Source organism: Bos indicus, chromosome 16 (genome assembly GCF_029378745.1).
Source record: "Bos indicus isolate NIAB-ARS_2022 breed Sahiwal x Tharparkar chromosome 16, NIAB-ARS_B.indTharparkar_mat_pri_1.0, whole genome shotgun sequence".
Classification (NCBI taxonomy): Eukaryota; Metazoa; Chordata; class Mammalia; order Artiodactyla; family Bovidae; genus Bos; species Bos indicus.
The window spans coordinates 43,348,732-43,364,399 of record NC_091775.1 but is presented as its reverse complement, the minus strand read 5'-3'; the positions used below and the strand labels follow the sequence as shown (position 1 = coordinate 43,364,399).

The window sequence follows — 15,668 nt, the reverse complement described above, 5'->3', positions numbered from 1 at the left end:
AATAAATGTCAGCTGTTACTTTTTTTTTTTTTTGCGAGGCCTTGCAGGATTTTAGTTCCCTGGCCATGGATCGAACCTGGACCCTGGCAGTGAAAGCACTGAGTCCTAACTACTGGGCTGCTAGAGAATTCCCTCCTTAGCTGTTATCTTAGTCAGAATATCTTATTAACAGGATGCTTTTTTCAGTCTCCCCATCCCCTCCCCAGCCATTTGTGTACCTCAGGTACACAGGTACCATGGCAGAACAAAAGCTAGCCTATTTCTTTAAAAAAAAAACCAATATATTTTGGTTTGTTTTATTTTTGGCTGTCCTGGGTCTTCACTGCTGCACACAAACTTCCTCTAGTTGCTGCGAGTGGGGGCTGCTCCCTAGTTACAGTTCATGGGCTTCTCATTGTGGTGGCTTCTCTTGTTGCTGAGCATGGGCTCTAGAGTGCATGGACTCAGTTGCCCTGTGGCATGGGGGATCTTAGTTCTCTGACTAGGGATTGAACCAGCGTCCTCTTCATTGGGAGGCGTATGGTTCAACCTAGGCTGTGCTGAGGTGCTTTACATGGATTTGCACCCCTCAAAACAACCTGATGGGGTAGACTCACATTTTCAGTGGAGGAAGCAAACACAGAAAATAAGGAGCTTTTCCGAAGTCACACTGGTAGGATGAGACAGAGTTGAGATTTGAAACTAGTTAATTTGTTACCTAGTGGGCACAATAAAGGACAGAAACAGCAGAGACCTAGTAGATGCTGAAGAGATCAAGAAGAGATGGAAAGAATACACTGAAAAACTGTACAAAAAAGATCTTAATGAACTGGATTACTACGATCATGTGGTCAGTCACCCAGAGTGAACATTCTGGAGAGTGAAGTCAGGTGGGCCTTAGGAAGCCCTGCTGTTAATAAAGCTAGTAGATGTGATGGAATTCCAGTAGAGCTATTCAGATCCCTAAAGAATGATGCTGTCAAAGTTTTGCATTCATTATGCCAGCAAATCTGGAAGACCCAGCAGTTGCCATAGGACTGGAAAAGGTCAAACCTCATCTCAGTTCCCAAGAAGGGTAGTACTAAAGAATGTGCTAATCATCAGACAATTGCACTCATCTCCTATGCTAGTAAGATCATGCTTAAAATCTTGCATGTTAGGCTTTAGCATTATGTGAACCAAGAATTTCCGGATGTCCAAGCTGGGTTTAGAAAAGGAAGAGGAACCAGATATCAAATTGCCAACATTCGCTGGATCATAGAGAAAGCTAGGGAATTCCAGAAAAACATCTACCTCTGTTTCATCAGGGGCACTTTCCTTCTAATGTCTATGTTAGAAGATTTCTCTGTCCCTTTTTATACTTAAGTAAAACTCTGCTACACAAAAGTTCTTGAGTGATCAAGGTTGGTCCCTGGTCCCGAAGCTAAATCTTCAGAGATCACAAATCCAATACTGTTCACCGTAAGCTATCATCTTACGGGCTTGCCCAGGATCTTCAGGATAAGGTAAGAACCCTCAGAGCTCTAGCCTCTCTGCTTTCCCAGTACACACGTTTTCTCATTTACTAACTCTACAGTGTGCTTGTATGAATGAATGACACACCCTGCGCAAAGCAAGTGATGAGCCCTGCTCTGCGGTTTCATGGTGCCTCATAATGACTGAAGGCAGCCCCCAAAAGGGGAGCATTGTAGGGGGTTTATGCTGACCTGCCAGTGTCAAGAGACACCCAGCGTCCTTGCAAGGGAGGCGGCCAGAAATGGGCAAAGCATGTGGACCAAACTTTCTTTTCTGGGTCAGCTTTTCCTGTTCTCTTTGGCTGTTTCATAACTGAGTGGGGAATTAGAACTACTAACCTAATCTGTTGGATCGCAGACTTTCAAGGGACTTGTGATCTATGCTGTTACTATGTGCTTTTACCTAGACCCCCTGTGTGGAAGCGCCTAGCCTTGCTAGGAGCTGAAAGTTGCAAGAGCATGTTTGGGAATGAGGTGGAACTCTAGCTCCAGGAACGTCTCTCAGGCTAGAGGTCACTCTCTTGGCTGCCTGCCTCAGGGTCGAGAGTCCTAAAGTGAGTCTGTCATGGCTGTGCCTCCGATCTATGTGGATAGAAGCACTGCTGGTGACCATGAGGTTTTTGAGGACACAGATTGGGAATTGCAGGATCTGGTCAGATTGGAAATGCATTGGGCTTCTTTTGGTAGTACAGGGCTTCCCTTGTGGCTTAGCTGGTAAAGAATCTGCCTGCAATGCCGGAGACCTGGATTCGCTCCCTGCATTGGGAAGATCCCCCAGAGAAGGGAAAAGCTACCCACTCCAGTATTCTGGCCTGGGGAATTCCATTGACTGTTTAGTCCATGGAGTCACAAAGAATCGGACATGACTGAGCGACTTTCACTTCTGTTTCATCAACTATGCTAAAGCCTTTGACTGTGTGGATCATAAAAAACTGTGGAAAGCTCTTAAAGAGATGGAAATACCAGACCATCTTACCTGTCTCCTGGAAAGCTGTGTGCAGGTCAAGAAGCAAGTTTAGAACCCTGTATGGAACAACTGATTGGTTCAAGATTGAGAAAGGAGTATAACAGGGCTGTCTGCTCTCACCCTGTTTTTTTAACCTATAAGCTGAGCACATCATGAGACATGTTGGGCTGAGTTACAAGCTGGAATCAAGATAGGTGGGAGAAACATCAACAACCTCAGATATGCAGATGATACCACTTTAATGGCAGAAAGTGAAGAGGAACTAAAGAGCCTCTTGATGAGGGTGAAGGAGGAGTGTGAAAGAGCGGACTTAAAACTAAACATTAAAAAAACTAAGATCATGTCATCTGGCCCCATTACTTCATGGCAAATAGAGGGAGAGAAGGTGGAAGTACTGACGGATTTCCTCTTCTTGGGCTCTAAAATCACTGCAGATGGTGACTATAGCCATGAAATCAGAAGACGATTGCTCTGGCAGGAAAGCTATGACAAACCTAGACAGTGTGTTGAAAAGCAGAGACATTACTCTGACGACAAAGGTTCCTATAGTCAAGGCTATGGTCTTCCCAGTGGTCACATACAGTTGTGAAAGCTGGACTGTAAAGGACGCAGAACACCAAAGAATTGATGCCTTTGAACTGTGGTGCTGGAGAAGACTCCTGAAAGTCTCTTGGACAGCAAGGAGATCAAACCAGTCAATCTTAAGGGAAATCAACCCTGAATACTTGTTGGAAGGACTGATGCTGAAGTTGAAGCTCCAGTATTTTGGTCATCTGATACAAAGAGCTGAGTCATTGGAAAAAACCCTGATGCTGGGAAAGATTGAGGGCAGAAGAAGAGGGCATCAGAGGATAAGATGGCTGGATGGCATCACTGATACAATGGACATGAACTTGGGTAAATGGTGAGGGACAGGGAGACCTGGTGTACTGCAGTCCATGGGGTTGTAAAGATTCGGACACAACTTGGTGACTGAACAACAACAATTTGATACCACAGCCTTAACTCTCACTGCTTTAGTTGTCTCTAAGGTATTTAAGGCCCTCCCCTCACACTGGTTACTTGAAACCATCCTGGATTAATAGGGGGATTAGGCTGTCTTTAAAAACTTCTACAGAATTCCCTGCAGTCTAGTGGTTAGGACTCTGAACTTAAACCGTCAAGGGCTCAGGTTCAATCCCTGGTCAGGGAACTCTGACCCCACAAGCTATGTGGTAAAGCATAATAGTAGTAATAATAATATAAAAGCCTCTATTAGCACCTCACCTTCCTCTGCTAAGTCATTTCAGCAGTCAGAAGGTTTTGCTTAGATATAACTTAAAACCCATTGGATTCACCAAACATCTTAATGCCAAGAACTTTCCATGTCCTAAGAAATATGTCTTTATCATAGGTGGCCACCATTTTTCTGAGTCCATCCATTCTCATGTCATTTGTCTTACAGTGATGATGACATCACTATAGTCATTGATAGTTATTTCACGTAGAACTTGGTCATATTTTGGGGAGCAAAGTATATACTTTTGGCTGTGTCAGGTCTTAGTTGCAGCACATGGGCTCCTCGTTGCTGCACACAGGCTTCTCCATAGTTACGGCATGCGGGCTTTGGCACGTGGCATCTTCGTTCCCCGACCGGGGATCAATCCCTTGTTCCCTGCATTGGAAGGCTGATTCCTAACCACTGGACCATCAGGGAAGTCCCACTACTGAGATTTAAGTCTATATTTGTTTTTAACAGAGGAGTTCTCCAGTAAGTGTTTATGGAGCACCACAGTGCACCTGCTTTTCTGACGGATTTGGGGGATACAAAGTCCCATAAAATATGGTTCCTGGCCTTATAATTCTCATCCAAGTGCAAGTGTTAGTCGCTCAGCCATATCTGACTGTTTGTGACCCCATGGACTGTAGCCTGCCAGGACCCTCTGTCCATGGGATTCTCCAGGCAAGAATACTGGAGTGGGTTGCCATTCCCTTTCTCCACGGGATCTTTCTGACCAAGGGATTGAACCTGGGTCTCCTGCATTGCAGGCAGATTCTTTACCATCTGAGCCACCAGGGAATAAGTTCTTTTTAAAAAATTCTTATTGAAGTGTAGTTGATTTACAATGTTAATTTTTGCTGTACAGCAAAATGGCTCAGTTATTCTTTTTCAGATTCTTTCCATTATGGTTTATCACAGGACATTGAATACAGTTCCCTGTGCCACAGTAGGGCCTTGTTGTTTATCCATTTTATATGTAATAGTTTGCATCTGCCGGTCCCAAACTCCCAATCCCAATCCTTCCCTCCACCTCTCCCCCTATCCCCTGGCAAACACAAGTCTGTTCTCTATAGGTGTCTGTTTCATTTCTGTAGATATGTTCATTTGTGTTGTATTTTCATTTTATTTTTTGGTTGCATGGTGCGGCATGCAAGATCTTAGTTCAACCAGGGATTGAACCCTTGCCCCCGTCAGTAGAAGCACAGAGTCTCAACCACTGGGCCACCAGAAAAGTCTCTAATTGTGTCGTATTTTAGATTCCACATATAGGTGATACCATATGGTATTTGTCTTTGTCTTTCTGACTTACTTCATTTAGCATGATAATCTCTAGATCCATTTTACAAGTTCTTTCAATCACTTTTATGAGTCAGTAGTTCTCACTGGGTAGCTGTGGTCCACAGGAACTTAGAAAAAGAAATCTAGCTCAACAACTGAAAACAGTATTTTTTTGGAAAAACTCGTTAGGCATGCTCTTTAGAGGAATCTACCTAGTGCTTGCCGGCTCTGTTTAAGTTCTCTCTTCATTATTGCAACAGTTTTTTTTACTGGGTTTTTGCAAACTTTTAATTTTCTTTCCACCTGTTTGATACTAGTTGCTTTAAAAAAACCCTACTGAGATTCTACTTGTTTTAAAACTTCACATGGTTCCTTCCCTGCCATCCACAGCATCAGGTTCAGACTCCTTGCCGCTGGATTGTGAGGCAGCCGGTCTGGCCTGGATCTACTTTCTAGCCTCCTTTTAGTTCCTTTATTTCCCAGTGACCACTGAGCCGGGCATGCTGAACCGTGAGGTCCGTGTGTGAAACTGCTGTTTTGATGTATAAAGAGCGTCCTAATACCTGCAGTCTCACATGGTTCGGGTTCACACGTGCCCTTCCTGCACGGTCTTGTGCTTTCACACCTCTTTTCTGATGAGGACATCCTGACTTGCTTCATTTGACAGACTCCCACTCCCATTTAAGACCCCCGGCCAGTGTCCCCTTTCTGTGAGGCTCCCAGTGGAACCAGTGCCCCTTCCCCAAGGCTCTTGTGGCTCTCTCTTCTCACCAGGTGGCCGGGTGGCTTCTAAGAGATGTGGCTCTGTCTTGTCTGGCCTGGGAACACGCCGAGGACTGTCCTGCAGTCCCAGTACTCAGTGAATGTTGAAGGAATAACTGTTTCTTTCATGAACTAATATACAGGAATAAAAAGCCACTCATATTCATGTTTTTAAAATTCTGATGTCTTTTATTGGCACAAAAATTATTCAGATACAACATGGTGTCTAGACATGGCTACACTTTATACTTTGTGCATTTAAGATTTTTTTTGCTCCTACTTCCCAACATGTTCTAGACCTTCCCTCTCTCTGTCAGCACCTCCATGACAGCATTTCTGTATTCCAAGGCCTTGCTCCAAACGGAGAGCATTCAGACCTCACTGAAGACATCCCAGAACCAGGCCGGGAAGGCCAGTGTGGGCCTCCTACTGCACTGTGATCTCTGTGCGCCTGCCTAGCCGAGGCTGCCCGGCGACCTGAACAGATTCTCCTCTGAGTGGCTCGGGTCTTGGCTTGAAGTGTATATGTCGCAGCGCGGCGGGTGAGGCAGAAGACTGACCTTTCCCACCCATTTTGGCCCATCTTGGGAGGGTTGTTGCTGCGTCCACGGACCAGTGAGGTAATGAGATGGGCGAAGGCGATGAAGTCAGCTTCTCCGCGTCTTTACAATCCAGAGTCCTAATCCGTGTCCTCCATGACCTGAGGCTTTGTGACTGTGCTGAGTTTGCTGTGTCCATGTTGAGAGGAACGACTAGGCCATTCTCCTGTCAGCAAACACTTCTGAGTTCTTTTGTGAGTTAAGTCAAAACCCGTATTTCTAAAGTTAAAGATCTTCTGTTCCCCAAAATCAAGGGCTTGATTTCCATAGTATTACTGTGTTTACTGTCCTGGGAACCAAATCAAGCCTTGTGTTTCCGACAATATATTCTTTAACAGCAGCTAGAAAGTTGGTTCAAACCAACTTATAATATACAGTAGTTCTTTTCATTTACATTTCAGAGCTGAACTTTCTGACCATGGTTTCAGTTTAGTGGAAGCAGATACCAAAGTACAAAAGCCTCAAGAGAAGTGCTGTGGGCACGTCTGTGCCTCCAGTTACCAGAAAGGACACCTAATGAGACAAGGAGAAAAGGAATATTTTAATAATCTGCGCTTCTTCAAAGCTTTATGCAGATATACTGAGAATGGAAAGAGCAAGGTCTGCCCACCCTCGGGACCCTCCCTGAGATCTCCCACAGCTAATTGTGCAGGACAGGCGTTATCGTTTCCAGCCCAGGCCAGACGCCTGCTGTGGTCCCGCAAGGACGCCTTTCTGTCACCCTCTCTCTCTAGTTTCTACCTTCAAGCATGCCTCAGGCGATTAATCAAAGCAGACCCCAGAGTGGTCCTTGAGGTTACAAACGTGGATGATAAATCTGTCTTTTCATCTCCTCTCTGTCACCCCTCTGGCTTCTTCTCCTTTGCCTTTCCTGTATCTCTGAATTGACAGCAAAACCCCCAAAAGAACACCCCCACTCCTCAAATAAGGGGGCCTCACCTATTCGTCTAAGTCAATTTAACATGTCATTTTAATTCACTTTGGTGTTTGCCTTCCAAATACACATCCATATGTCTCCATTTTCCCATTTTTGGAACAATGAGCATACCCAGTCAGTATAAACTTTAGAAGAGATTTGAGACACAGTTTCCCTATATGGATACCCAATTTCCCTGTATGGATAAGCCCCCATATCTTTTTCTGTGACTCTGGCTTTGAGGCACAGGGTAGGGGCCTGATTGCTTATTTGAACAGAGGTGCTCACCAGCCAATGTAGCACTGGCAGAGGTTTTCATGGGATGTCGCTTGTTTGATGAGCAGCTCGACTTGTGTTGGGACATCCAGGGTTTCGTCATGAGAGAAGTCCCGACCTAGGACACGAGGAGCAAAAACGTCCAGTGTGCACCAGGTACCATACCAGCCAGCTCCACAGTCCCCAGCCAGGCTCAACTGTCCACACAGCCTGAATCAGTTCCCCCTCGTACGTGAATATAAATGCTATATAATACTTGGATTTTTAAATTCACCTCCACATGACCCATAAACACCTAATATATACTAATAAACACACTCATATATACTCAGCTCTTGGTTTACAGAAGGTAAAGTCCTACAGTGGGCAGAGTGCAGGAGTAGCAAAGATCTGGCCAGTGGGCTTCTATTCCATAATCACCCCTGAGTCGGGCAAGTGGCCAAGAAGCCTCTTTCAATCCTACCAGCCTCTCCTTCCAGCCCCTTTGTCCTGCAGGGCTGCCTGCTTTCATCACACACTCATAGTCTCCCGCCTTACGTGGGCGCTCAGCACTGCCTGGCCAGCTCCTCTGGCTATACGCCCTTCCATCTCCACCACAAAGTTCTCTCCTCTCCTTGAGCATCCAAACCTCCTCTGGCTCCTTACCCTCAGCAGGTGCCCTCATCTCCTCCTCTAGAGCCAACTGACTCACTAAGGGCAGAGTTCAGAGCCCTGATATGTTGGGCAATGTTCGAGGTGCCAGCTTTGTTCAACACGAGCTCCCCCTTCTTCCTTTCCATCACCCCGGAGAGTGGGCCCTCCTCCCATTTAAGGCCAAGTTCACTTGCACTGTGATCCACCGCCTCCTCTTTGTCAGGAGCCTTACAATACCGACCATCCTGCCTCTCACTCACGTCTGCACTGCCCCCCCGCCCGCCCATGTGCTCACTTTCTGTAAACACATTCCTCCTCCTGTTGAAGGAAACAGAGCCGTTCATCCAACTTCTCCCTCTTCAGCTATGTCCTTTCTCCTCCCCACAAAGCCAGACTTCCTGAGAGCTTTGAAACTTGTCTCTGTTCCTTCTCTCTCACTTCGCATTCTCTTCCACTGCATTATTATGGCTGCCAGGCTCATCAGAGCTCTCAGAAGGCCACCAGAGACCTAGAACCACCCTTGATCCCTCCCCACCCCTCATGGCCCATCATCAGTCCTTTGCATTTTCCTCCTAAACAGCTCTTGACTCCATCTCCATTGCCATCCTTGTCTAATCAACTGTCCAACTGGCATTGACTGTGGCAGCCGCTTCCTCCCCTCCAGCTCCTGCTTCCCCCACAGTCAGAGCAGGCAGGATCTCACAATGCAAACCTGCCCAGCTCCCCTCCATCCCCTTAAAACTCTTCAGTGGTTTCTCACTGCCCACAAGATACAGGGTAAAAACAGAAGGCCCTGTATGGTCTGGCCCTGGCCCTCTCAGAGTCCAAACACTTTGCATCGTGCTCCTCTCACCTTCTTGGGGGCAGTTTGGTCTGCCAGCCTTTCTGACCTTTTATTCTTGCCATCCTGCCTCCTACCACAGGGTCTTTGCACACGCTGTTTCCTTTACCTGGAAGAATCTGCCCTAATTAACTCCTCTAGCAAATTTTGGCTCCTAGGTAGTTTGCTGAGGGAAGCGTTTCTGGAACTCTTGGACTTAAATTCCCCTGTTACTGTCCTCACAGCCCTAGTCTCTCTTCCACTTACAACAGTATTCCTCTTTAGAGTCTAAGTCCCATGAAAGCAGGGAAGATGCCTGTTTTTAACCCACACTGTTTCTTCAACATGTAGCGCTTGCAGGTGCTCAATGAACCAATATCCCTTGATGATAGAGCTTACGTGCTGGGCCTCCCACGTCCCAATTCATCCTCACCGCCTTCCGAGTGAGGTGTTCTTGTCACTTTCTGGCCAGAGGAAGAGACACAGGCCTGTGGGGTCCCAGCAGTGGTGCTGGGCCTTTGGCCTCCCTGCCTCCACCCCCATGTCACACCACTTGGTCAGCGTAACACATCTCCTGTTCAAAAGTACACGGTGTTCCCATCCAGGCTCCACATTCCGTAACAGCTATCTGAGCACAGGTGGGCAGTGAACCAAGTGGTCAGATTTGCTCTAATATTAAGCCATGATGATTAATTTTCTTGAATTTGGCTGACTTTGGACTCAATAGAACTTTACTGGTAAACTTCACTGTTAAAATGAGATTAATAACTTTACTTAAAGGAAGTTCATTGGTCATTAGAGAATCAGAGAGAATCCTTCACTGATGGCCTCAGAGACACTCCAGTTAGCAGCACAGAGTCACAGTTTAGGCACCAATAACCACTGGAAACTGGGCTGAACACCCACTCAAGGAGATTTTATGTTCCTTTTAAGTAAACACATACACACACTCACCAGTGAGCTTGTCTCGAACCCTGTTAATAATTTGAATTGCTTTCTTATTGAGGGCCTCTGGTTTCACCAAGCCATCTCCGACTGGAATAAACAAAAGCAGAAATAATAGTAAGACTGGACCATCATAACAGGTTCAATGCACACCCCTGTTTTTCTCACATATTCACTTTTGTAAGTGTAGAGCGATTCTTCCTCTTTGTCTATCTTTGTCCTCAGAATATAATGAGAAATTCATGGGACCTTTGCTGCTCAAAGGCAGTTCTGTTGCTTCCTCTTACTGACCCTCCTCCTGGTGTTCACAGCTGCTCTTTTCTTAATGAGCTAGTCGCTGATGTAATTCCTCAGAGGCTGGACTTACTGAAAGAATGAATAGATTCTGGCACTGTGGTCCCCGTTTTCTTATGGGCTGGTTCCCCAAGTTCCACACCATCCAAAATTTCTAGGAGGGAACAAAAAAAAGCAGCAGAAAATTCAAACACCAAGAAGCCACTGTTCCAAAGTATTGGCTCTAATTCTTCACATACGATCTCTCTTTTAACACCTGCCCCACCTGTCTCAGAGGAGAAAGGAAATAGGAAGTGTTATGCTCTTTATGAATTTAACATTTTTTAGGGAGTTCCTGGGTTGTCTAGAGGTTAGGACTCAGTGCTTTCACTGCTGTGCCTTGGGTTCAATCCCTAGTCAGGGAACTGAGATCCCGCAAACTACAGGGCACAGCTCCCCCACCCCCTCAAAGAAAGTTTTGAAATCTGCATGAATTTGCAAACACACAGCATTAATAAAATGTTCTGACATACAGAATAGGCTCATAGGTCAAAGATCTGGCCACAAAATTTGGTTGGTTGGACCCAAACTGGTCATAACATAAAGAAAACTAGCTTTCAAAGGATCACACATGTGACTGAAATGTTATTCCTTGGAGGAATTTATACATCAATTCTCAGGAGAAGTCCACAGGCTTTAGGCTCACCCTCTGCTGACTGTGGCCTTCAGGAGAGGTATCTAGAATCAGAACTCTGAAGCTATTTACACACGGCCCTGGGACACGACAGGTCTTCAAACCGAAGCTAGTGATGATAATACTTTAATTAATGAGTCCTTGGAACTTAACTTTTGAGGCACATACAAGCAACCAGGTCTACACCACTGGTGCCACCAGAACAAGCTGTCCTAACTCCCCTCGGTATATCCCAGGCGGCACATGGGAGTCACCCAATAATGTATTAACAAGGCAGACCCTGAGAGTTATACCAGTGTCACATAATCTGGGTGAGACCAGTCATCTGCACAAGGCCCCCAGACACTGTGGGTGATTCAGGGATTCCCAAGTCCTATCACGGTGTCCAGGGTAGAGTCCAAGCTATTTGTGGATGACACGGATCCAGGATGCCCATTTCCTGGAGAAAACACTCGCTTCCTTTCTACCCATCCAGATTCCACTCATCCAGTAAGGCTCAGCTTCAATTCTACCACCCCACGGGCTCCCTTAACCCTCGCAGTTCAGAGTGATACCTCCTTTCTAAGGCCTACCACCCCCTGGTTCCCAATCAAACCACATGGCACCTGCCTGCACAGTGCAGTGAGCTGCTCTATTACTCCATATACACTCCGGGATTCTGTGCTTTGTCAGAGCATGCTCAGTATGTCACATTGTTTTCTTACCTCTGAATACCACTTGGCCTAGCTGGTAATTGGTTGCAAATGTTCCATAAGTATTTGGAGAGAATATTTAACTGTTTTACATCCCAGTGGTATTTCCTAAATATGACTATGTAGGATGTTGTTGAATGTGGGAGTCAAAGGGTTGGGTTAGGGGTAAGGGGCAAAGGAGAAGGGTAAACAAGTCAAACAGCTTGACTCTAAGACGTCTGAGAGCAGGGAATACACAGAGCCTGTTCTGGCTCTGAGAGGCGCATTATCTTCTTGTAACCCTGCTTTATGGACCACATTCCTGGGAACAGTGTTTCCTGTGGCTTCCTAGATGCTCAGGTAGCAGTGTGTGTATATTTCCGCTGCTTCCGTCTTCCCATTTCTGAGCTATTCCCAAAGCTTTAGAATTAAGGTAATGTAGCTAATAATTATCCCAGACACTATTAAAGGGCATGCTAAAGACTGACTAATATTCAGACATACTTAAAAAAAATTTTTTTTTAATTTACTTGACTCTGCTGGGTCTTAGTTGCAGCACATGGAATCTCTGACCTTAATTGTGGCATGTGGAATCTAATTCCTGGACCAGGGATTGAACCTAGGCCCCCTACATTGGGAGTGTGGAGTCTTACCCACTGGACCACCAGAGAAGTCCAATTCAGATGTACTTTTAATTGATTTATGTTTTTACATGTAGATTAAGATTGGATAGTGTGATCAAAATTTCTGAGCTTTAGGTACCCACTTCTTTCTGAGAGTCATTAAATAAAAAATACATTAGATGCTTATTACTTAAGTCATGTCTTCTAAAGGCAGTGACAAGGCTTGCCCTATTCTAGAAATACCCTGGACAAAAAGGAGAGTCTGCAGCACTCACCTACTGACTGGCCAGCAGAGTAGGAATCTGTCCTCGTCCGTGATCGCTTGTTACCTTTGGTATTTGCTAGGGAAAGAAAGAAAAGGAGGATTAAAAAGCGCTTCAAACTTTGAAAAAACTTGGCTGATATACTTTCCCTTAATCATAAAAATATAATTTTCCCAAAAGCCATAACTAAGATAAAACCAAAAATGTAACACTCAGGAGTAAATGGGTGGATGTTCACAAGGCATCTGATCCTGAGGGGCATTTTATATGGCTGAGTGGGATTCAGATGATGTAAACTGGATAACAAGTGAGTGTGTGACAACTGCAGTAGAGAAGACGCCTCTGATTAGTAAACACCTTCTGAGGAGGTTGGAATAAAGAGTAGACTAAGACACTGTTGAGATAACACAACTGTTTGCAAATCCTGTAAAAATTCCATCTGCTATTCAACATGAAACCTAACAAAAGTCACTAGAGTACTTATTTATTCTGAAAAATGCTTTAATCAAGATCTAAACTGATGACCAGAGTTTTCTTAGTTAATAAAAATACTTGAAATTGATTTCCAGCTACCACAGCGGCCCTGTGGAAGTGTGGTGTGGCAGCGGAGTACTGGGTCTTGGGCTCTGTGTGTGAAGAGGGGCAGGACTGTGAACTGGCCATGCCCATTGTGGGAGGGGGTGAACCCCAGCACCCGGGCTCTTGCTGAGACTCACTGTCCATCAGCCTCCAGTTCAGCAGGGGGTCATAGACGAAGGCTTCCAGCACGGCCATGACGCTGTCCTTGTGCTCCCGGAGCACCTCCATCACGGTGTGGCACGTGATCCTGTAGTTGCCATCAAGGCCCGTGACCTGCAGATGGGCCAGAGCAGCTCACCACGGAAGTCACCACACTGGTCCCCGAAGGCCTTACCACCCAGCGTCACCTCAGAGGGTGTGTCACCCCACTCAGAGAGAGAGAACATGGCCATCACTGAAGGGCCAGGCTGGGAATGCCTCAGAGCAAAGGGTCAGGACTGTCATTCATATGAAACAAGGTCTGGCGTAAAGGTTGGGTAAGACTTTTAAAGACTGATCATTTCTAACAGGATGGAAAATACCAGGAGGATATGACTACAGCATAAGCTGGGCATTTGCGGAGCTGGAGATCTAACAAGGAAGGAAGTCTGTCCTTGGAGAGGGGATAGAACTATACTGGTCCCACTTCAAAGCAGCTTGTTACCAACATCCACTCACCTCCATAGCATTGGTCAGCATTCTTGTTAGTCTAAATGGAATTTTCTCTGGGAATTTCTCTCTGGTCATAGCAACCTAAGGGTAATAAGGGAAAACTCAGGTCCACTGGTTAGACTGCCTTCCTCAGCTGGAGCCAGGTGCAGGTAAGTGGCTTTCCTTTGCATCACTGGCACTGATTTCAATTAGAGCATAGAAAGGAAACAGTGAGTCTAGTTTAGTGATGGGACTTATCTCTATAATTTAAGACAGCTAAAAATTTAAAAATAAAAAAGAGAAGGTGGGGGAGTGGGGAGGGAGAAAGAGAGAAAAAAGATAAGTGTGTTATCATGCCCAGGCCTTCAACCAGCATCTCCTTTTCTGAGTCCTGTAACAGCAAGAATCAAATAGCACATACTTCATCTGTTAGACTGATGTTCTATCACCTTGAGAGAAGAGTCAGGGGTAAGAGTACGACATTTGGGCTTTTAAGTTTGCCTAAATGGTTGGAGCAGGGTAGAGGGTGGTCCTCTGGGTTCTGGAACATATGCTCACCTCAAAGCAGTCCCCAAAGTCAATGTGCAGGATCTTTCCACTCAGCCGGTCCAGCATCAGGTTGGATGGGTGTCTGAGAAACAGGAGAGAACAGCTCGGATGAACAAATCCCCAAGTCTGTGAGACTGTAGGCCAGGGGTTGGTAATGACAGCACTCAGGCCAAAGCTAGCACTCCACCCCCAACTTTTACAAATAATTTTTATTGGAACACAGTCATGCTCATTTGTTCATGCATTGTTTTGGGCTGCTTTTGTGCTGCAGCAGCAGAGATGAGTACTTGTGATGGAGCCTGTAAGGCCAGTGAAGCCTAAGATATTTACTATTTGGCCCTTTACAGAAAAAGTTTGCTGACCCTTGCTCTAGGGCTCAAATGAGAATTGATCTGTGTGAATCACAAGTTGCCCCATGATACCAAGACAGTTTGTTTTCCCAAGGTCTTTGGTCACAGGATAAATGGTCACAGGTTCCTGGCAGCGCTGGGATCTCAGAGTGACAAGGCTCTTCGAGATGGGCTCTCATCTCCCTGAGTCCCTGAGCCCCTCCAGGCAGAATCATCTGGGTATTCTGGACAGGTGCTCTACTAAGTTTTTTAAAAACAGGAATTTATTATTTTTGTGGGATTAAATTTTTTCACTCTCAAATAATTGCATGGGAATGATCCCAGAAGAAAAATTGTAGACATCAGAATATTATTATTTTTTAAAATTTCTGAACATTGCTAAATGACTTTTGCAGTCAGTACATTTGGATGAAATTTAATATGTAGAAATATCAGAGGGATCTACTTTGGTTGGTTTTAATTATAGAAATAGGATTATTTGTCTTAGCATAGTGATGACTGATAAATGTTTATTGAATCAATAAAATCAACTGGATTTCATATGGTTTTTAATACATTAAACCAACCTATGGAGAAAGCACCCCTGAACTATGGTTTTTCTTCTCTTTAGTTTGATGTGTTTTGATGGCATGGACAATAATAGGGGACTAAGGTTGATGCTGCAAAAACAGCTAAAGTACAAAATACAAATATTTATCAAACGGTCATAAAGCTCACTGGAAAACAAAATGAAATCATTCAAGAAAACTATATAATGGAGAAAGAAGATTCAAAGAAACAAATTCACTCACCTATCGCCCAGGCCCAAAATATACCCAACCATAGACATGACCGCTAAAGAGCGGGTATAATTGGTTCTTCGATCAAACCACACCTAGAACACAGAAGCACATGCGAACCGAGGCTCTGAAAACTAACTGGTTTTCAATACAAATTACATCCTAATCAGTTGTTTGCTTACAGTCCAACAATAACCAGTTAGGATGTATGAGGGAACAAAAATCATTCATAATTATAAAATTAATAAAATGCTCAGAATAAACTTAATTGGAAATGTGTAGAACTTAGATGACTAAGTAAATTAAA

General features: G+C 45.0%; 1 protein-coding gene across 1 annotated transcript in view; it reads right to left on the bottom strand.

The window, feature by feature from the left end:
• Positions 1–5,923: 5,923 nt before the first annotated feature.
• MTOR (mechanistic target of rapamycin kinase) overlaps positions 5,924–15,668 on the bottom strand; it is a 123,672-nt gene continuing 113,927 nt past the window's right edge. Inside the window, exons 50-58 of the mRNA XM_070768227.1 lie at positions 15,374–15,456; positions 14,242–14,314; positions 13,711–13,785; positions 13,191–13,326; positions 12,487–12,552; positions 10,318–10,398; positions 9,960–10,040; positions 7,565–7,670; positions 5,924–6,873 (exon numbers count right to left, since the gene is read on the bottom strand). Of these exons, the coding sequence (XP_070624328.1) occupies positions 6,858–6,873; positions 7,565–7,670; positions 9,960–10,040; positions 10,318–10,398; positions 12,487–12,552; positions 13,191–13,326; positions 13,711–13,785; positions 14,242–14,314; positions 15,374–15,456 (717 nt within the window). The 3' untranslated portion in view covers positions 5,924–6,857. The remainder of the gene's footprint in view (positions 6,874–7,564; positions 7,671–9,959; positions 10,041–10,317; positions 10,399–12,486; positions 12,553–13,190; positions 13,327–13,710; positions 13,786–14,241; positions 14,315–15,373; positions 15,457–15,668) is intronic.